This window comes from Oncorhynchus nerka, linkage group LG20, assembly GCF_034236695.1.
Source record: "Oncorhynchus nerka isolate Pitt River linkage group LG20, Oner_Uvic_2.0, whole genome shotgun sequence".
In the NCBI taxonomy this organism is placed as follows: Eukaryota; Metazoa; Chordata; class Actinopteri; order Salmoniformes; family Salmonidae; genus Oncorhynchus; species Oncorhynchus nerka.
Window position 1 is genome coordinate 92,753,372 of NC_088415.1, and position 19,158 is coordinate 92,772,529.

Genomic DNA, 19,158 nt, shown 5'->3' on the forward strand with positions numbered 1-19,158 from the left:
ACAACCCCTAACCTACAGTCTGTTGTTCATCTACAACCCCTAACCTACAGTCTGTTGTTCATCTACAACCCCTAACCTACAGTCTGTTGTTCATCTACAACCCCTAACCTACAGTCTGTTGTTCATCTACAACCCCTAACCTACAGATACCTACAGTCTGTTGTTCACCTACAACCCCTAACCTACAGATACCTACAGTCTGTTGTTCATCTACAACCCCTAACCTACATTCTGTTGTTCACCTACAACCCCTAACCTACAGATACCTACAGTCTGTTGTTCATCTACAACCCCTAACCTACAGTCTGTTGTTCATCGACAACCCCTAACCTACAGTCTGTTGTTCATCTACAACCCCTAACCTACAGTCTGTTGTTCATCTACAACCCCTAACCTACAGTCTGTTGTTCATCTACAACCCCTAACCTACAGTCTGTTGTTCATCTACAACCCCTAACCTACAGTCTGTTGTTCACCTACAACCCCTAACCTACAGTCTGTTGTTCATCTACAACCCCAAACCTACTGATACCTACAGTCTGTTGTTCTTCTACAACCCCAAACCTACAGTCTGTTGTTCATCTACAACCCCTAACCTACAGTCTGTTGTTCACCTACAACCCCTAACCTACAGATACCTACAGTCTGTTGTTCATCTACAACCCCTAACCTACAGTCTGTTGTTCATCTACACCCCCTAACCTACAGTCTGTTGTTCATCTACAACCCCTAACCTACAGTCTGTTGTTCATCTACAACCCCTAACCTACAGTCTGTTGTTCATCTACAACCCCTAACCTACAGTCTGTTGTTCACCTACAACCCCTAACCTACAGATACCTACAGTCTGTTGTTCATCTACAACCCCTAACCTACAGTCTGTTGTTCACCTACAACCCCTAACCTACAGTCTGTTGTTCATCTACAACCCCTAACCTACAGATACCTACAGTCTGTTGTTCACCTACAACCCCTAACCTACAGTCTGTTGTTCACCTACAACCCCTAACCTACAGTCTGTTGTTCATCTACAACCCCTAACCTACAGTCTGTTGTTCACCTACAACCCCTAACCTACAGTCTGTTGTTCATCTACAACCCCAAACCTACAGTCTGTTGTTCATCTACAACCCCTAACATTACATTACATTACATTTAAGTAATTTAGCAGACGCTCTTATCCAGAGCGACTTACAAATTGGTGCATTCACCTTATGACCTCCAGTGGAACAGTAGTGCATCTAAATCTTTTCAGGGGGAGGGGGGGTGAGAGGGATTACTTTATCCTATCCTAGGTATTCCTTAAAGAGGTGGGGTTTCAGGTGTCTCCGGAAGGTGGTGATTGACTCCGCTGTCCTGGCGTCGTGAGGGAGTTTGTTCCACCATTGGGGGGCCAGAGCAGCGAACAGTTTTGACTGGGCTGAGCGGGAACTGTACTTCCTCAGTGGTAGGGAGGCGAGCAGGCCAGAGGTGGATGAACGCAGTGCCCTTGTTTGGGTGTAGGGCCTGATCAGAGCCTGGAGGTACTGAGGTGCCGTTCCCCTCACAGCTCCGTAGGCAAGCACCATGGTCTTGTAGCGGATGCGAGCTTCAACTGGAAGCCAGTGGAGGGAGCGGAGGAGCGGGGTGACGTGAGGGTGGTGACAACCTACAGATACCTACAGATACCTACAGTCTGTTGTTCATCTACAACCCCTAACCTACAGTCTGTTGTTCATCTACAACCCCTAACCTACAGTCTGTTGTTCATCTACAACCCCTAACCTACAGTCTGTTGTCACCTACAACCCCTAACCGACAGATACCTACAGTCTGTTGTTCATCTACAACCCCTAACCTACAGTCTGTTGTTCATCTACAACCCCTAACCTACAGTCTGTTGTTCATCAACAACCCCTAACCTACAGTCTAACCTTGAGTTGTCTGTTCTCCTCGGTCAGTTTGCCCATGTCAGCCTGCAGTCTCCTGCACTCCTCTGATAGTTTCTTCATCTCCGAGTCGTCCATCGAGGCGCTGACAGTCTTCGCCGCCGCCTTCGCCACGGGAACATCCGCCGCCTTGGACGAGTTCTGCACGGGCGCCGCCTTGGACGAGTTCTGCACGGTGCTCCCTTCCATGTCATTCTGGAAGAGAACGGAGAGAGAAACCACTTAGGGTGCCGCATTACCATCTGGTCGGTGCCCATAGGGTCAAACTGACACCATACAGGGGACAGGGGTTCATTTGGGATTAGGACCAGGCTACTATATCCTGGCCTGAGGACTAGAGGTTAGGACCAGGCTACTATATCCTGGCCTGAGGACTAGAGGTTAGGACCAGGCTACTATATCCTGGGACTGAGGACTAGAGGTTAGGACCAGGCTACTATATCCTGGGACTGAGGACTGGAGGTTAGGACCAGGCTACTATATCCTGGCCTGGGACTGAGGACTGGAGGTTAGGACCAGGCTACTATATCCTGGCCTGGGACTGAGGACTGGAGGTTAGGACCAGACTACTATATCCTGGCCTGGGACTGAGGACTGGAGGTTAGGACCAGACTACTATATCCTGGGACTGAGGACTGGAGGTTAGGACCAGGCTACTAGATCCTGGGACTGAGGACTGGAGGTTAGGAGCAGGCTACTATATCCTGGCCTGGGACTGAGGACTGGAGGTTAGGACCAGGCTACTATATCTGGGACTGAGGACTAGAGGTTAGGACCAGGCTACTATATCCTGGCCTGGGACTGAGGACTGGAGGTTAGGACCAGGCTACTATATCCTGGCCTGGGACTGAGGACTGGAGGTTAGGACCAGGCTACTATATCCTGGGATTGAGGACTGGAGGTTAGGACCAGGCTACTATATCCTGGGACTGAGGACTGGAGGTTAGGAGCAGGCTACTATATCCTGGGACTGAGGACTGGAGGTTAGGACCAGGCTACTATATCCTGGCCTGGGACTGAGGACTGGAGGTTAGGACCAGGCTACTATATCCTGGCCTGGGACTGAGGACTGGAGGTTAGGACCAGGCTACTATATCCTGGCCTGGGACTGAGGACTGGAGGTTAGGACCAGGCTACTGTATCCTGGCCTGGGACTGAGGACTGGAGGTTAGGACCAGGCTACTATATCCTGGCCTGGGACTGAGGACTGGAGGTTAGGACCAGGCTACTATATCCTGGCCTGGGACTGAGGACTGGAGGTTAGGACCAGGCTACTGTATCCTGGCCTGGGACTGAGGACTGGAGGTTAGGACCAGGCTACTATATCCTGGCCTGGGACTGAGGACTGGAGGTTAGGTTAGGAGATTGTCCAAACTAGACATGGGTTCAAATGGTATTCGTTTTCTGTTTAATCACTTTAGAGGATGTTTGATTGAGCTTGTCTGGCTGTAGTGGATTAGTGCTTTGGTCCCTGATCAGTCAAACACTCGAACACTGAGTACACAGGAAGGGGATGAGAGACACGCTCGAACGCTGAGTACACAGGAAGGGGATGAGACATACACTGGAATGCTGAGTACACAGGAAGGGGAAGAGACACACACTCTGGAACGCTGAGTACACAGGAAGGGGATGAGAGACACGTTGGCACGCTGAGTACACAGGAAGGGGATGAGAGACACGTTGGCACGCTGAGTACACAGGAAGGGGATGAGAGACACACTGGCACGCTGAGTACACAGGAAGGGGATGAGAGACACACTGGCACGCTGAGTACACAGGAAGGGGATGAGAGACACGCTCGAACACTGAGTACACAGGAACAGATGTAATTGAGCCCGTAGGTTTTTAAAGCTACTGCTGACAGTGCTGCTAAAATCTGTCTGTTTGCATCCTCACAAACCTGCGGCATCTTTCTGACTTTAACTTCAGAGCTGGGGGCTGTCCTGAACCTCTGTAGATCACTCCTGTTGCAAACACTGCCTGGCGGGGTGGGGGGTAGACCTAGACCCAGTCTGCTGCTGAATGGGGTACGGAACTCCCCACCACCCCGGGTAGGGGTGGCCCGGGGAGGCGGACGAGACCCCCTCTCATAGCCTGGCTCTCCTGAGAACATGGAGTGTCTGCCCGACTGCACTGGGGTGGTTAACCCTGTTGTTCCTCTAGTGAAGGACCTATTCTCCTGACCGGTCTCCTTTTCTCCTGTCCCTGAGCTGATGACCTGGTGGAGGGAGGGAGGACTACATACCTGAAGAAGTGCGTTGACCTCTTACGAGCCACATCTTCAACGTGACCCTATGGGCCCTAGATAACAGTAGTGCCCTACACAGGGGAAAGGTGGCTAACAGTAGTGCCCTACACAGGGGTAAAGGTGGCTAACAGTAGTGCCCTACACAGGGGTAAAGGTGGCTACACAGGGGTAAAGGTGCCCTACACAGGGGTAAAGGTGGCTAACAGTAGTGCCCTACACAGGGGTAAAGGTGGCTAACAGTAGTGCCCTACACAGGGTAAAGGTGGGTGGCTACACAGGGGTAAAGCTAACAGTAGTGCCCTACACAGGGGTAAAGGTGGCTAACAGTAGTGCCCTACACAGGGGTAAAGGTGGCTAACAGTAGTGCCCTACACAGGGGTAAAGGTGGCTAACAGTAGTGCCCTACACAGGGGTAAAGGTGGCTAACAGTAGTGCCCTACACAGGGGTAAAGGTGGCTAACAGTAGTGCCCTACACAGGGGTAAAAAGGTGGCTAACAGTAAAGTGCCCTACACAGGGGTAAAGGTGGCTAACAGTAGTGCCCTACACAGGGGGTAAAAGGTGGCTACACAGTAAAGGTGGCTAACAGTAGTGCCCTACACAGGGGTAAAGGTGGCTAACAGTAGTGCCCTACACAGGGGTAAAGGTGGCTAACAGTAGTGCCCTACACAGGGGTAAAGGTGGCTAACAGTAGTGCCCTACACAGGGGTAAAGGTGGCTAACAGTAGTGCCCTACACAGGGGTAAAGGTGGCTAACAGTAGTGCCCTACACAGGGGTAAAGGTGGCTAACAGTAGTGCCCTACACAGGGGTAAAGGTGGGTAGTGCCCTACACAGGGGTAAAGGTGGCTAACAGTAGTGCCCTACACAGGGGTAAAGGTGGCTAACAGTAGTGCCCTACACAGGGGTAAAGGTGGCTAACAGTAGTGCCCTACACAGGGGTAAAGGTGGCTAACAGTAGTACACCTAACAGTAGTGCCCTACACAGGGGTAAAGGTGGCTAACAGTAGTGCCCTACACAGGGGTAAAGGTGGCTAACAGTAGTGCCCTACACAGGGGTAAAGGTGGTGGCTAACAGTAGTGCCCTACACAGGGGTAAAGGTGGCTAACAGTAGTGCCCTACACAGGGGTAAAGGTGGCTAACAGTAGTGCCCTACACAGGGGTAAAGGTGGCTAACAGTAGTGCCCTACACAGGGGTAAAGGTGGCTAACAGTAGTGCCCTACACAGGGGTAAAGGTGGCTAACAGTAGTGCCCTACACAGGGGTAAAGGTGGCTAACAGTAGTGCCCTACACAGGGGTAAAGGTGGCTAACAGTAGTGCCCTACACAGGGGTAAAGGTGGCTAACAGTAGTGCCCTACACAGGGGTAAAGGTGGCTAACAGTAGTGCCCTACACAGGGGTAAAGGTGGCTAACAGTAGTGCCCTACACAGGGGTAAAGGTGGCTAACAGTAGTGCCCTACACAGGGGTAAAGGTGGCTAACAGTAGTGGTACACAGGGGTAAAGGTGGCTAACAGTAGTGCCCTACACAGGGGTAAAGGTGGCTAACAGTAGTGCCCTACACAGGGGTAAAGGTGGCTAACAGTAGTGCCCTACACAGGGGTAAAGGTGGCTAACAGTAGTGCCCTACACAGGGGTAAAGGTGGCTAACAGTAGTGCCCTACACAGGGGTAAAGGTGGCTAACAGTAGTGCCCTACACAGGGGGAAATGCTACCATTTGGATAAAAAACAATGGAGACGATGGAGGACAACTTCTAAACTCAGCAAAAAACATCCTCTCGCTGTCAACTGTGCATATTTTCAGCAAACTTAACGTGTAAATATTTGTATGAACATAACAAGATTCAACAACTGAGACATAAACTGAACAAGTTCCACAGACATGTGACTAACAGAAATGGAATAATATGTCCCTGAACAAAGGGGGGGTCAAAATCAAAAGTAACCGTCAGTATCTGGTGTGGCCACCAGCTGCATTAAGTACTGCAGTGCATCTCCTCCTCACGGACTGCACCAGATTTGCCAGTTCCTGGATATTTAGTGGTAAAATGCATCAAGATCATCATCACAAGTTAAAGTTGATTATAACTTATTCATTATAAAGACTCTGTATACTTCATCATGTCGTGGTGGTAGTGGGCTATAACATCGTCGCAGGAATCCCAAGTGTGTTTTACTATCAATACTAGTGCATTTCCACCTCCATTGTCACATAATCTATTTCACAGACAAAATAAATAAATATATAATATATATAAAATAAATTATATATATATATAATAACACCTCGTCTAGCGTGTTTTGTTTTGTTGACATTGGGAAGTCTTTAACCAACAAGTTTGCTGTTTCCATAAGGCCTTTTTTTAATGCATCAGGTCATGAAATGGGATGAAAACCTGGTTAACTACAACCTGGCCGCCTCTCCCTTTATGTGATCTTTTAACATTAGCTACACCAGGACAGTTTGAACACTTTCAACAAACGGTCAACAAGCTCAGAAACACACGTGGTCGAGTCTGGAAACGCAGGATAATCTCTCTGTTTCTCTCCCTCTGTCCAGCAGCAGGACTTACCACTCTACCGTTTTCAGGAGGCAGGTCGAATACACATCTCAGCTTGGAATCCATGAGGTCGTCGGGTTTCGCATCTTTCCACTGGAGGAGAGGAGAAATACATATGCATGTTATTCATCAGACTAAACTACTATTAGCTGCACTTGTGCCCGCACAAAACACACACACGCGCACACACGTTGGGCGATATTATGATAGTATCGTCTACCGACGATGATTTACGGCCATCGTCGATGACGACACCGTGACGTGACTGTTTAGCCTATTTGAACTTAAAAACGAGTCGGTCGAGCGCACGGCAGTGTAGCACACGAGTGTCATTCAGAGTAATTTTCATATTGCTATAGTGAATATATGTTTATATAGCCTACAGAACGCAAGAGAGGAATGCAGAGAAATCCACCAAAGCAGCGCAAAACGTCCAGTCAGAAAATAGTCTACATTTGTCAGATGCAAAATTTGCACCTGTTGCTGCCCTCTACTGGACTAGAGGGGAAACCACCCCACCTGTTGCTGCCCTCTACTGGACTAGAGGGGAAACCACCCCCACCTGTTGCTGCCCTCTACTGGACTAGAGGGGAAACCACCCCACCTGCTGCCCTCTGCTGAAACCCCTACTGTTGCTGACTAGAGGGGAAACCACCCCACCTGTTGCTGCCCTCTACTGGACTAGAGGGGAAACCACCCCACCTGTTGCTGTCCTCTACTGGACTAGAGGGGAAACCACCCCCACCTGTTGCTGCCCTCTACTGGACTAGAGGGGAAACCACCCCACCTGTTGCTGTCCTCTACTGGACTAGAGGGGAAACCACCCCACCTGTTGCTGCCCTCTACTGGACTAGAGGGGAAACCACCCCCACCTGTTGCTGCCCTCTACTGGACTAGAGGGGAAACCACCCCACCTGTTGCTGCCCTCTACTGGACTAGAGGGGAAACCACCCCCACCTGTTGCTGCCCTCTACTGGACTAGAGGGGAAACCACCACCTGTGGATCTCATATGGTTTTGTTGGGGCTGGGTTGTTGCCAAAAGAACAACAGTTCAACCTTTTCCACTAAAGCTAATACAAATGTGCACATATTCTTGAAGAATGTGAAGCTCACTGGTTTGAGACCACAAAAATCAACCACATCGACTAAATAGTACTGCTATTAACTATTAAAAACACTGTGATTAGAAAAATAGTTCAGAGGTTAAATTATTTAAAAGGTACAGGTTCATTATTTTCTACACGTTCTACCTTCATTAGGCCCTAATCTATAGATATCACATGACTGGGAATACAGACGTGCATCTGTTGGTCACATACATACAAATAAAGTAGGGGCATGGATCAGAAAACCAGTCAGTATCTTGTGTCAACAGCCTGATCAACTCTCTTTCACATAGAGTTGATCAGGCTGTTGATTGTGGCCTAAGGAATGTTGTTCCACTCCTCTTCATTGGCTGTGTGAAGTTGTTGGATATTGGGGGCGGGAACTGGAACAGATGTCAATCCAGAGCATCCCAAACATGCTCAATGGGTGACATGTCTGGTGAGTTTGCAGGCAATGGAAGAACTGGGACATTTTCAGCTTCCAGGAATTGTGTATAGATCCTTGCGACATGGGGCCTTGCATTATCATGCTGAAACATGAGGTGATTGCGGCGGATTAAATGGCACGACAATGAGCATTAGGATCTCGTCACGGCATCTCTGTACATTTAAAATTGCCATAGATAAAAATGCAATCGTGTTCGTTGTCCGTAGCTTGTGCCTGCCCATACCATAACCCAACCGCCACCACGGGCCACTCTGTTCTAGAACTCTCCCACAAAAAAAAAAAAATCAATAATCTTGTTTGACCGAGTCTAGTCTGTTCTTTCGACCAATCGGACGGTCAAAATGCTAAAACATGCATTTCTCCATATATAGACACATCCTGTGTGTTAATAAATCAACTATATGTGTCGACTACTGAGCTGGTCTGAAATCAACTCAACTCAGCAAAAAAAAGAAACGTCCCATTTTCAGGACTCTGTCTTTCAAAGATCATTCGTAGAAATCCAAATAACTTCACAGATCTTCATTGTAAAGGGTTTAAACACTGTTTCCCATGCTTGTTCAATGAACCATAAACAATTAGTGAACATGCACCTGTGGAGCGGTCGTTAAGACACTAACATCTTACAGACGGTAGGCAATTAAGGTCACAGTTATGAAAACTTAGGACACTAAAGAGGACTTTCTACTGACTCTGAAAAACACAAAAAGAAAGATGCCCAGGGTCCCTGCTCATCTGCGTGAATGTGCCTTAGGCATGCTGCAAGGAGGCATGAGGACTGCAGATGTGGCCAGGGCAATACATTATATACTGTGAGACGCCTAAGACAGCGCTACAGGGTGACAAGACGGACAGCTGATCGTCCTCGCAGTGGCAGACCACGTGTAACAACACCTGCACAGGATCGGTACATTCGAACATCACACCTGCGGGACAGGTACAGGATGGCAACAACAACTGGCCGAGTTACACCAGGAACGCACAATCCCTCCATCAGTGCTCAGAATGTCCGCAATAGGCTGAGAGAGGCTGGACTGAGGGCTTGTAGGCCTGTTGAAAGGCAGGTCCTCACCAGACATCACCGGCGCCTATGGGCACAAACCCACCGTCGCTGAACCAGACAGGATTGGCAAAAAGTGCTCTTCACTGACGATTGGTGGTAAAGGCAGGTCCTCACCAGACATCACCGGCACCAATGAAGCTGATGCCGCCTTCAGTAGGCTTCACCAGTGGTCGGCAACCTTTTCCATTTGGAGTACCAAGTTATAGTACCATTTCTGCCAATCTGTTATGATTTCCACATTTTACTGGAACGGTTTCATTTCATTTATAATAAAAAGGTCTTCATATCTCAAAATCTATGTCATGTGGTTAAGCAACACTATATCTAAAAGGAAAGTAATATACATTTATAAGTAACTTCTATTGCCAACTATGTTGTTAACAAATTCTCTAAGTGTTGTTCCCAAATTACTTTTTCTTTTCTCAGACTCACGACGCATTCAAAACCTCACATTTGGTTCACAACCCACCAGTTGAGATGTCATAGATCATACACTGGGGCACAAGTTGCACAACATTACAGTATGTTCCTCTAGAACAGGGTTCTCCAAACCTGCTCCTGGAGAACTAGCCTCCTACAATCCTGGTGTTTGCCAGCTTCATTGCCAACCAGCTGAGAGGTGCCCAACCAGCTGAGAGGTGCCCTACCAGCTGAGAGGTGCCCTACCAGCTGAGAGGTGCCCTACCAGCTGAGAGGTGCCCAACCAGCTGAGAGGTGCCCAACCAGCTGAGAGGTGCCCAACCAGCTGAGAGGTGCCCAACCAGCTGAGAGGTGCCCAACCAGCTGAGAGGTGCCCTACCAGCTGAGAGGTGCCCTACCAGCTGAGAGGTGCCCTACCAGCTGAGAGGTGCCCTACCAGCTGAGAGGTGCCCTACCAGCTGAGAGGTGCCCTACCAGCTGAGAGGTGCCCTACCAGCTGAGAGGTGCCCTACCAGCTGAGAGGTGCCCAACCAGCTGAGAGGTGCCCAACCAGCTGAGAGGTGCCCAACCAGCTGAGAGGTGCCCAACCAGCAGCTGAGAGGTGCCCTACCAGCAGCTGAGAGGTGCCCTACCAGCTGAGAGGTGCCCAACCAGCTGAGAGGTGCCCAACCAGCTGAGAGGTGCCCTACCAGCTGAGAGGTGCCCTACCAGCTGAGAGGTGCCCTACCAGCTGAGCCACACAGGACCCAGGAACAGGGAGAAACCACTCCAGCAGCTGTAGAGGTAAGAACTAGATTACTCACCATAGCATCGAGTTCAGACTCATTAGGAGGAGCAAAGATACTCTGCACCATGAATTTGTGTTTACTCTTCTCGTTGGGGTCGTAGTCAAAGGGCTGGAGCATTACTGAAATAGATTGAAGAAAAAAAGGTCGCACACACACACACACACACACACCTCAGCAACAACAAAAAAAAAACTAAAAAACCAAGTGCTTGAATTATGCTATAACTTCATTTGAAATAGGATAAAGTAATCCTTCTCCCCCCTTAAAAGACCTAGATGCACTATTGTAAAGTGGCTGTTCCACTGGATGTCATAAGGTGAAAGCACCAATTTGTAAGTCGCTCTGGATAAGAGCGTCTGCTAAATTACTTAAATGTTAAATGTAATTTGAAAAGAATACAGTTTGAAAAAGCACGGAACACAGTTAAAGATTCGTACTTCAGGAACATTCATCAGAACCCTCCATCACATCATAACACCAAATGAATAATGTTTTTTGGCACCATGGACTGTGTGTCGGGAAAACGGTCCATTACAGTACAAGTTCATTGCATATGGGACGATTTAACAATATGATTCCTATAGTATGTCATTCCAGCCATGGACGTGACCCCGTTTTGACTCACCAGAGATGGTGACGGTGGCGCCTGCATCTATGATGCCGCTGTTGGGCCGTACACAGTATCTCCTAGGAGCTGTGGTCTTCACTTTGAAACATACTCTTCTATCAGACGGGTTCTTCAGCTTCAGGTTGGTGGTGATGACATCTGTAAAAGGACCTGGTAGAGCGAGAGCGAGAGAGAGAGAGCGAGAGCGAGAGAGCGAGAGCGAGAGAGCGAGAGAGAGAGAGCAAGAGAGAGAGAGAGAGAGAAGAGAGAGAGAGCAAGAGAGAGAGAGCAAGAGAGAGAGAGCAAGAGAGAGAGAGCAAGAGAGAGAGAGCAAGAGAGAGAGAGAGCAAGAGAGAGAGAGAGCAAGAGAGAGCGAGAGAGAAAGAGAGAGCGAGAGAGAAAGAGAGAGCGAGAGAGAAAGAGAGAGCGAGAGAGAGAGCAAGAGAGAGCGAGAGCGAGAGCAAGAGAGAGCGAGAGCAAGAGAGAGAGAGAGCAAGAGAGAAGAGCAAGAGAGAGAGAGAGCAAGAGAGAGAAGAGAGAGAGAGAGCAAGAGAGAGAGAGCAAGAGAGAGAGAGCAAGAGAGAGAGAGCAAGAGAGAGAGAGAGAGAGAGCAAGAGAGAGAGAGCAAGAGAGAGAGAGCAAGAGAGAGAGAGCAAGAGAGAGAGAGCAAGAGAGAGAGAAGAGAGAGAGAGAGCAAGAGAGAGAGAGAGAGAGAGAGCAAGAGAGAGAGAGAGCGAGAGCAAGAGAGCGAGAGCAAGAGAGCGAGAGCAAGAGAGAGAGAGCAAGAGAGAGAGCGAGAGCAAGAGAGAGAGAGCGAGAGCAGAGAGAGAGAGAGAGAGAGAGAGCGAGAGCAAGAGAGAGCAAGAGAGAGAGAGAGCAAGAGAGAGAGAGAGCAAGAGAGAGAGAGAGCAAGAGAGAGCAAGAGAGCAAGAGAGAGCAAGAGAGCAAGAGAGAGCAAGAGAGAGCAAGAGAGAGCAAGAGAGCAAGAGAGAGCAAGAGAGAGCAAGAGAGAGCAAGAGAGAGCAAGAGAGAGCAAGAGAGAGCAAGAGAGAGCAAGAGAGAGCAAGAGAGAGCAAGAGAGCGAGCAGGTTAGGTTCAAAAACATTGGAATTCGTTTGGCCTCATTTGTTACAGTTATGTATTCTCTGTAGTGTAGAGCAGCGGTACAAAGCTGTGGGAACTACGGTATTTTAGTTACTCAGTCCGGCTTTCAACTCCCTCTTAAAAAGCTGTAACAGTAGAATGCACCAGGTGCCCTTTTTGAAACAGGGTAGTGCATCAGCAGTTGTACTGTCGTTGCCTACCTTAGAGCAGAGGTCCCCAAACATTTTCACTTGGGGGGGCCCCCCCCTTGGCAATTTGAATGCACAGTAGGGCTGTCCCCGACAACAAAATAAATAATAATCTTGGGTCGACCAATCGAGTGGTTGAATATTTCAGACAAATCCTGATGCGTTTTAAATCAAATCAACTATATTCACTTAGCTTGTCTGATGCTTTAAGCTCACGGTTTGATTCAATTTTTTAATTTTTTTTAAAGACATGATTAGATGGGAGTCCAACTGCAGTTGACTTGATTGTGCCGGGCCGGGCTCAGTCTTCTGTCTACACCGGTTGTCTCTCTCCTCCCTGCTGCAGCGACCACCACCAGTGTTTTTCTCTCACTGTCCGGAGTCAATCACCATCTTCCCGGAGACACCTGAAACCCCACCTCTTTAAGGAATACCTAGGATAGGATAAAGTAATCCCTCTCACCCCCCCTCCCCCTTAAAAGATTTAGATGCACTATTGTAAAGTGGCTGTTCCACTGGATGTCATAAAGCAAATGCACCTATTTGTAAGTCGCTCTGGATAAGAGCGTCTGCTAAATGACTTAAATGTCCCGTGTTTCTGAAGCGGCAAATATAATTATAGCCATTTTCTGACCGAAAAGTTCCATTACCGAAATCTCTCATCGGTTTAGAAAAAAATAACATTCCCTCAGCCCTGACCTCTTGATCCCTTTACGTAACACATGTATGCATCTCATGCACGTGACCTATAGCATATCATAATCACATCAATAAAGTGCTGATTATAAACTCCAAACACCATAAACGCAAATTGGATGCAGGGGACGTGTGCAAATAAACTTGAAAAGGGGGGAATGTTTTAGGCTACTGGTTGATCATGAGGTAAAGGTGTGGAATAACATGTGACTAGTAGTGGAATATACTGGAGATCATGAGGTAAAGGTGTGGAATAACATGTGACTAGTAGTGGAATATACTGGAGATCATGAGGTAAAGGTGTGGAATATGTGACTAGTAGTGGAATATACTGGAGATCATGAGGTAAAGGTGTGTGACTAGTAGTGGAATATACTGGAGATCATGAGGTAAAGGTGTGTGACTAGTAGTGGAATATACTGGAGATCATGAGGTAAAGGTGTGGAATAACATGTGACTAGTAGTGGAATATACTGGAGATCATGAGGTAAAGGTATGTGACTAGTAGTGGAATATACTGGAGATCAAGAGGTAAAGGTGTGGAATAACATGTGACTAGTAGTGGAATATACTGGAGATCATGAGGTAAAGGTGTGGAATATACTGGAGATCATGAGGTAAAGGTGTGAAATAACATGTGACTAGTAGTGGAATATACTGGAGATCGTGAGGTAAAGGTGTGGAATAACATGTGACTAGTAGTGGAATATACTGGAGATCGTGAGGTAAAGGTGTGGAATAACATGTGACTAGTAGTGGAATATACTGGAGATCATGAGGTAAAGGTGTGGAATATACTGGAGATCATGAGGTAAAGGTGTGGAATAACATGTGACTAGTAGTGGAATATACTGGAGATCATGAGGTAAATGTGACTAGTAGTGGAATATACTGGAGATCATGAGGTAAAGGTGTGGAATAACGTGACTAGTAGTGGAATATACTGGAGATCAAGAGGTAAAGGTGTGTGACTAGTAGTGGAATATACTGGAGATCAAGAGGTAAAGGTGTGGAATATACTGGAGATCAAGAGGTAAAGGTGTGGAATATACTGGAGATCATGAGGTAAAGGTGTGGAATAACATGTGACTAGTAGTGGAATATACTGGAGATCAAGAGGTAAAGGTGTGTGACTAGTAGTGGAATATACTGGAGATCATGAGGTAAAGGTGTGTGACTAGTAGTGGAATATACTGGAGATCATGAGGTAAAGGTGTGGAATAACATGTGACTAGTAGTGGAATATACTGGAGATCATGAGGTAAAGGTGTGGAATAACATGTGACTAGTAGTGGAATATACTGGAGATCATGAGGTAAAGGTGTGGAATAACATGTGACTAGTAGTGGAATATACTGGAGATCATGAGGTAAAGGTGTGGAATATACTGGAGATCATGAGGTAAAGGTGTGTGACTAGTAGTGGAATATACTGGAGATCATGAGGTAAGGAAGAAGCACTGCCTTCATAACATGTGCCAAACAGGTGCTGTTAGATTACAATATCATTTTTCTGAACATTTGGAACAATGTCATCACAAAATAAGTTAAGCGCAGAGTGTTGTAATGTGTACCTTTCCAAATCATGTCCAATCAATTGAATAAAATAAAAAAAGGTTCTCTCTTTGTCATTGTGGGGTATTGTGTGTAGATTGGATTACATATATCCTACAATGAGGGGAAAAAAGTAATGTCCTCCCGAGTGGTGCAGCAGTCTAAGCATCACTACAGCCTGGGGTTCGATCTCAGGCTGTGTCATTATCGGCTGTGTCCGGGAGGGCGGCGGCCGCACAATTGGCCCAGCGTCGTCCGGGTTGGGGGAGAGGGGGGGGTGTTTACTTGCCTCATCGCGCGACTCCTTGTAGCGGGTCGGGCGCCTTGCAGGCTGACTTCGGTCGTCAAATGAACGGTGTTTCCTCCGACACATTGGTGCGGGTTAAGCTGGCAGGAAGCGCGGTTTGGGGAAACATGTTTCGGACGCCGAATGACTCGACCTTCACCTCCCGAGCCTGTTGGGGAGTTGCAGCGATGAGACAAGACCATAATCACGGAATTGAGGAGAGAAAGACGGTACATTTTAATAAATTTTTATGAATAAGTCTGGAAAAAGTCATGGGGTCTGGATACTTTCTGAATGAACTTTAAAAAAAAATGTATATTCACACACACACTCCCTCTTGTGGATAATAAATATCACGAAACTAAACAGCTAATTTAGCCTTAATTTGCTTTGAATGAACCAATTCTGAACAAAAAAATTCCTAGGCTAATGGTTTAAGCCTTTTGAGGGGCTATAAAACTCCCTGTGAACTTCAACTCCATATTGAGTTACTACATAAATCACCGGGCCGACAAAAGGCCGACAAAGGGCCGACACCGGGCCTGGGATCTAGACTGTTGCCTAGGCCATCCATGAACAAATCTGAACATGTACATTTACCACTATACCAACAACAGCTGACTATAAACACACCATTCTCATACATAACGTTGTCCAAGGCTACAAGCCAAATCAATGAAGTTTTCCTCAGCTCAGCTAATGTCATTTGGATCGGGATCCCATGTCCTCCATATTGGGAGACGGAAGGTCTGTTTACACAGGCAGCCCAATTTTGATCTTTTACCACCCGTGTGTCTTTTGACCAATCAGATCAGATCTTTTGCCAATAACTGGGCTGCCTGTGTAAAAACGCAGCCTTTGTGACATCAGATCAGTTGACTGACTCAGGTTAAAGCCAAGGAGAGAATAGGGTCCTGCTCTAAAGTAGTGCACTACATAGGGAATAGGGTCCTGCTCTATAGTAGTGCACTACATAGGGAATAGGGTCCTGCTCTAAAGTAGTGCACTACATAGGGAATAGGGTCCTGCTCTAAAGTAGTGCACTACATAGGGAATAGGGTCCTCTATAGTAGTGCACTACATAGGGAATAGGGTCCTGCTCTAAAGTAGTGCACTACATAGGGAATAGGTTCCTGCTCTAAAGTAGTGCACTACATAGGGAATAGGGTCCTGCTCTATAGTAGTGCACTACATAGGGAATAGGGTCCTGCTCTATAGTAGTGCACTACATAGGGAATTAGGGTCCTGCTCTAAAGTAGTGCACTATATAGGGAATAGGGTTCCTTAGGGCTCTGGTCTAAAGTAGTGCACTATATAGGGAATAGGGTTCCATAGGGCTCTGGTCTATAGTAGTGCACTATATAGGGAATAGGGCTCTGGTCTAAAGTAGTGCACTATATAGGGAATAGGGTGCCATATGGGAAGCTTAGCCTACTGCTGCTCTCCATCTTGTGACAACTGGTCTGCTGGTCTTAAATTAGGACCTTAATTACAGTCAGCATAGTCTTAACATGGTCCAGATTTGATGGCTAGGAATGGGGTACAGTTATTTTCTGTCATGTCGCCAAAACAGCTGGAGGCAAGGTCATCAAAGTCAACCAAAACTCAATCACACCAATTAGTAGCTAGTTCGCCCATTAGGAGATGAACGGACGTTGTTGTTGTTGTGTACTTGGTTTCACTGCTGAGAGGTGTTATGGTATGTTTTTGCTGTGACCTGGCTTGAAAATAACACTGTTCCAGACCAAGGGATCAAGACATTTAAGTTTTAGAAAATGTCTAACAAAATTCCACACAGCTGATCATCTTGGCAAAGGAGAGATGATCCCTAACAGGGATGTAAACAAATGTGTGCACAACATTGGAGAGAAATAAGCTTTTTTTGTGCGTACGGACAATTTCTGGGATCTGGTATTTTTTGAAACATGGGATCCTTCACTTTACCTGTTGTGTTAATATCCCTGTTCAGTCTAATAGAACAATGTGGCAAATAAAGCACTTTTTGTGTTTTGGGCCTCCGCCTTGAGGCGTCGCTACAGAGCCGAGTTCGATCCTGTGTAGCAGCCGGCCAGGACCAGGAGACCATGAGGCGTCGCTACAGAGCCAAGTTCGATCCTGTGTCGCAGCCGGCCACGACCAGGAGACCATGAGGCGTCGCTACAGAGCCGAGTTCGATCCTGTGTAGCAGCCGGCCACGACCAGGAGAAGTCGCTACAGAGCCGAGTTCCATCCTGTGTTGCAGCCGGCCACGACCAGGACACCATGAGGCGGCGCTACAGAGCCGAGTTCCATCCTGTGTAGTAGCCGGCCACGACCAGGACACCATGAGGCGTCGCTACAGAGCCGAGTTCCATCCTGTGTTGCAGCCGGCCAGGACCAGGAGACCATGAGGCGTCGCTACAGAGCCGAGTTCGATCCTGTGTAGCAGCCGGCCAGGACCAGGAGACCATGAGGCGTCGCTACAGAGCCGAGTTCGATCCTGTGTAGCAGCCGGCCAGGACCAGGAGACGTCACTACAGAGCCGAGTTCCATCCTGTGTAGCAGCCGGCCACGACCAGGAGACCATGAGGCGGCGCTACAGAGCCGAGTTCCATCCTGTGTCGCAGCCGGCCACGACCAGGAGACCATGAGGCGGCGCTACAGAGCCGAGTTCGATCCTGTGTAGCAGCCGGCCAGGACCAGGAGACGTCACTACAGAGCCGAGTTCCATCCTGTGTAGCAGCCGGCCACGACCAGGAGACCATGAGGCGGCGCTACAGAGCCGAGTTCCATCCTGTGTCGCAGCCGGCCACGACCAGGAGACCATGAGGCGGCGCTACAGAGCAGAGTTCCATCCTGTGTCGCAGCCGGCCACGACCAGGAGACCACGAGGCGGCGCTACAGAGCCGAGTTCGATCCTGTGTAGCAGCCGGCCAGGACCAGGAGACCATGAGGCGTCGCTACAGAGCAGAGTTCGATCCTGTGTCGCAGCCGGCCACGACCAGGAGACCATGAGGCGGCGCACAATTGACCCAGCGTTGTCCGGGTTAGGCCGGCCCGGGATGTCCTTGTCACATCGCACTCTAGTGACTCCTTGTGGTGTGCCGGGTGCATGCTAGCTGACATGGGCGCCAGGTGTTTCCTCTGACACATTGGTGCGGCTTGGCAGGGTTGTGTTTCAGAGGACGCACGGCTCTCAACCTTCGCCTCTCCCGAGTCCGTACGGGAGTCGCAGCGATGAGACAAGACTAACTACCAATCATGAAATTGGGGAGAAAAAGGGGTATATATAGATGTGTATATATACACACACAGTACCAGTCAAAAGTTGACACCTAATCATTCCAGGGGTTTTCTTTATTTTTACTATTTTCTACATTGTAGAATAACAGTGAAGACATCAAAACTATGAAAAAACACATATGGAATCATGTTGTAACCAAAAAAATCTAAATAGATGTTAGATTCTTCAAAGTAGCCACCTTGATGACACTCTTGGCATTCTCTCAACCAGCTTCATGAGGTAGTCAACAGGAATGCATTTTAATTAACAGGTGTGCCTTCTTAAAATTGTATTTGTGGAATTGTCTAATACTGTATTTTTTTTAATTCACTTTTTGTCCTGAATTCAAAGCGTTGTGTTTGAGACAAATCCAACATCACCGAGTACCATTTCTTCATATTTTCAAGCATGATGGTGACTGCATCATGTTATGGGTATGTTTGTCATCGGCAAGGACTAGGAGGTTTTTATGCCAAATAAACAGAAGAGAGTTAAGTATAGGCAAAATCCTAGAGGAAAACCTGGTTCAGTCTGCTTTCCAACTGGGAGACAAATTCACCTTTCAGCAGGATAATAACCTGAAACACAAGACCAAATCTACACTGGAGTTTCTTACCAAAATGACACTGAATGTTCCTGGGTACCTAGTTAGAACTTCTTGAGGATCTTTTCAGCCTCGTTAACGATAACTCCTCTTCCCCCTCAGGAGGCTGAAAAGATCCTCTTCACGACTGTGTTGGTGTGTTTGGGACTAGAGGTTGACTGATTAATTAGGGACGATTTCAAGTTTTCATAACAAAAATCGGTAATCACATTTTTGGATGCCGATTATGGTCGATTACATTGCATTCCACGAAGAAATTGCGTGGCAGGCTTACCACCTCTTACGCGAGTGC

At 47.8% G+C, this 19,158-nt stretch overlaps 1 protein-coding gene across 1 annotated transcript in view; it reads right to left on the reverse strand.

Moving 5' to 3' along the window:
- The window catches only part of LOC115124412 (vesicle-associated membrane protein-associated protein A-like), a 38,235-nt gene that overhangs the window by 4,846 nt on the left and 14,231 nt on the right, over positions 1–19,158 (reverse strand). Inside the window, exons 2-5 of the mRNA XM_029653842.2 lie at positions 11,192–11,344; positions 10,582–10,685; positions 6,753–6,833; positions 1,914–2,123 (exon numbers count right to left, since the gene is read on the reverse strand). Coding sequence (XP_029509702.1) covers positions 1,914–2,123; positions 6,753–6,833; positions 10,582–10,685; positions 11,192–11,344 — 548 coding nt within the window. The remainder of the gene's footprint in view (positions 1–1,913; positions 2,124–6,752; positions 6,834–10,581; positions 10,686–11,191; positions 11,345–19,158) is intronic.